The sequence below is a fragment of the Charadrius vociferus genome, unplaced genomic scaffold (genome assembly GCF_000708025.1).
Source record: "Charadrius vociferus isolate BGI_N301 unplaced genomic scaffold, ASM70802v2 scaffold955, whole genome shotgun sequence".
Taxonomy (NCBI): Eukaryota; Metazoa; Chordata; class Aves; order Charadriiformes; family Charadriidae; genus Charadrius; species Charadrius vociferus.
Window position 1 is genome coordinate 176,111 of NW_009648448.1, and position 650 is coordinate 176,760.

Here is a 650-nt window from a genome sequence, read left to right on the forward strand (position 1 = left end):
ACCAGGGGACAGGCAGGGTCCCTTCTGCCTGCCGTGTCGTGGCTTGTGGCACCAGGCTTCCTCTTGCCGCTAGCTTGTGGCTGGTGCAGAGAGTTGTTAGGGCTTTGGGGATGGCGTTGGGGACTTTGGGGACAGCGTTGGCCGTGCCTCAGGCTCGTGACACCTCTGTCCCTGCAGAACTTTGCCAGCTACGATGTCTGCAGCATCCTCCTGGGCACCTCCACGCTGCTGGTCTGGGTCGGGGTCATTCGTTACCTCACCTTCTTCCAGAAGTACAACGTGAGTGACAAGCGGGGAGGTGACCTGGGAACCCAGGGGACAATTTCCAGCTCTGGGAATGGCCCTGTCACCCTGGTCCTGAGCGCCCGGGCAGGTTTGGGCCCATCCTACAGCTGCTGCGTGTCCCCAGGGACCTCAGGGTCTCACGGGATGCTTTAACCGCTGTTGGGTCTTCTCCTGCCGACCCCTTCGGTGGAAGACGAGGGTTAATTCCGACTGCTTTTCGTCCGCCAGATCCTCATCGTCACCCTACGAGTGGCTCTCCCCAACGTCATCCGCTTCTGCTGCTGCGTCGCCGTCATCTATTTGGGCTACTGCTTCTGCGGGTGGATCGTTTTGGGCCCGTACCACGTCAAGGTACTGCTCCGGGT

General features: G+C 60.8%; 1 protein-coding gene across 1 annotated transcript in view; it reads left to right on the forward strand.

The window, feature by feature from the left end:
* The window catches only part of LOC104286921 (mucolipin-1-like), a gene marked incomplete at its 3' end in the record, with an annotated part of 8,821 nt that extends 8,185 nt beyond the window's left edge, over positions 1–636 (forward strand). The window contains exons 9-10 of the mRNA XM_009885564.1: positions 178–279; positions 514–636. Of these exons, the coding sequence (XP_009883866.1) occupies positions 178–279; positions 514–636 (225 nt within the window). The remainder of the gene's footprint in view (positions 1–177; positions 280–513) is intronic.
* Between the last annotated feature and the right edge of the window lie 14 nt (positions 637–650).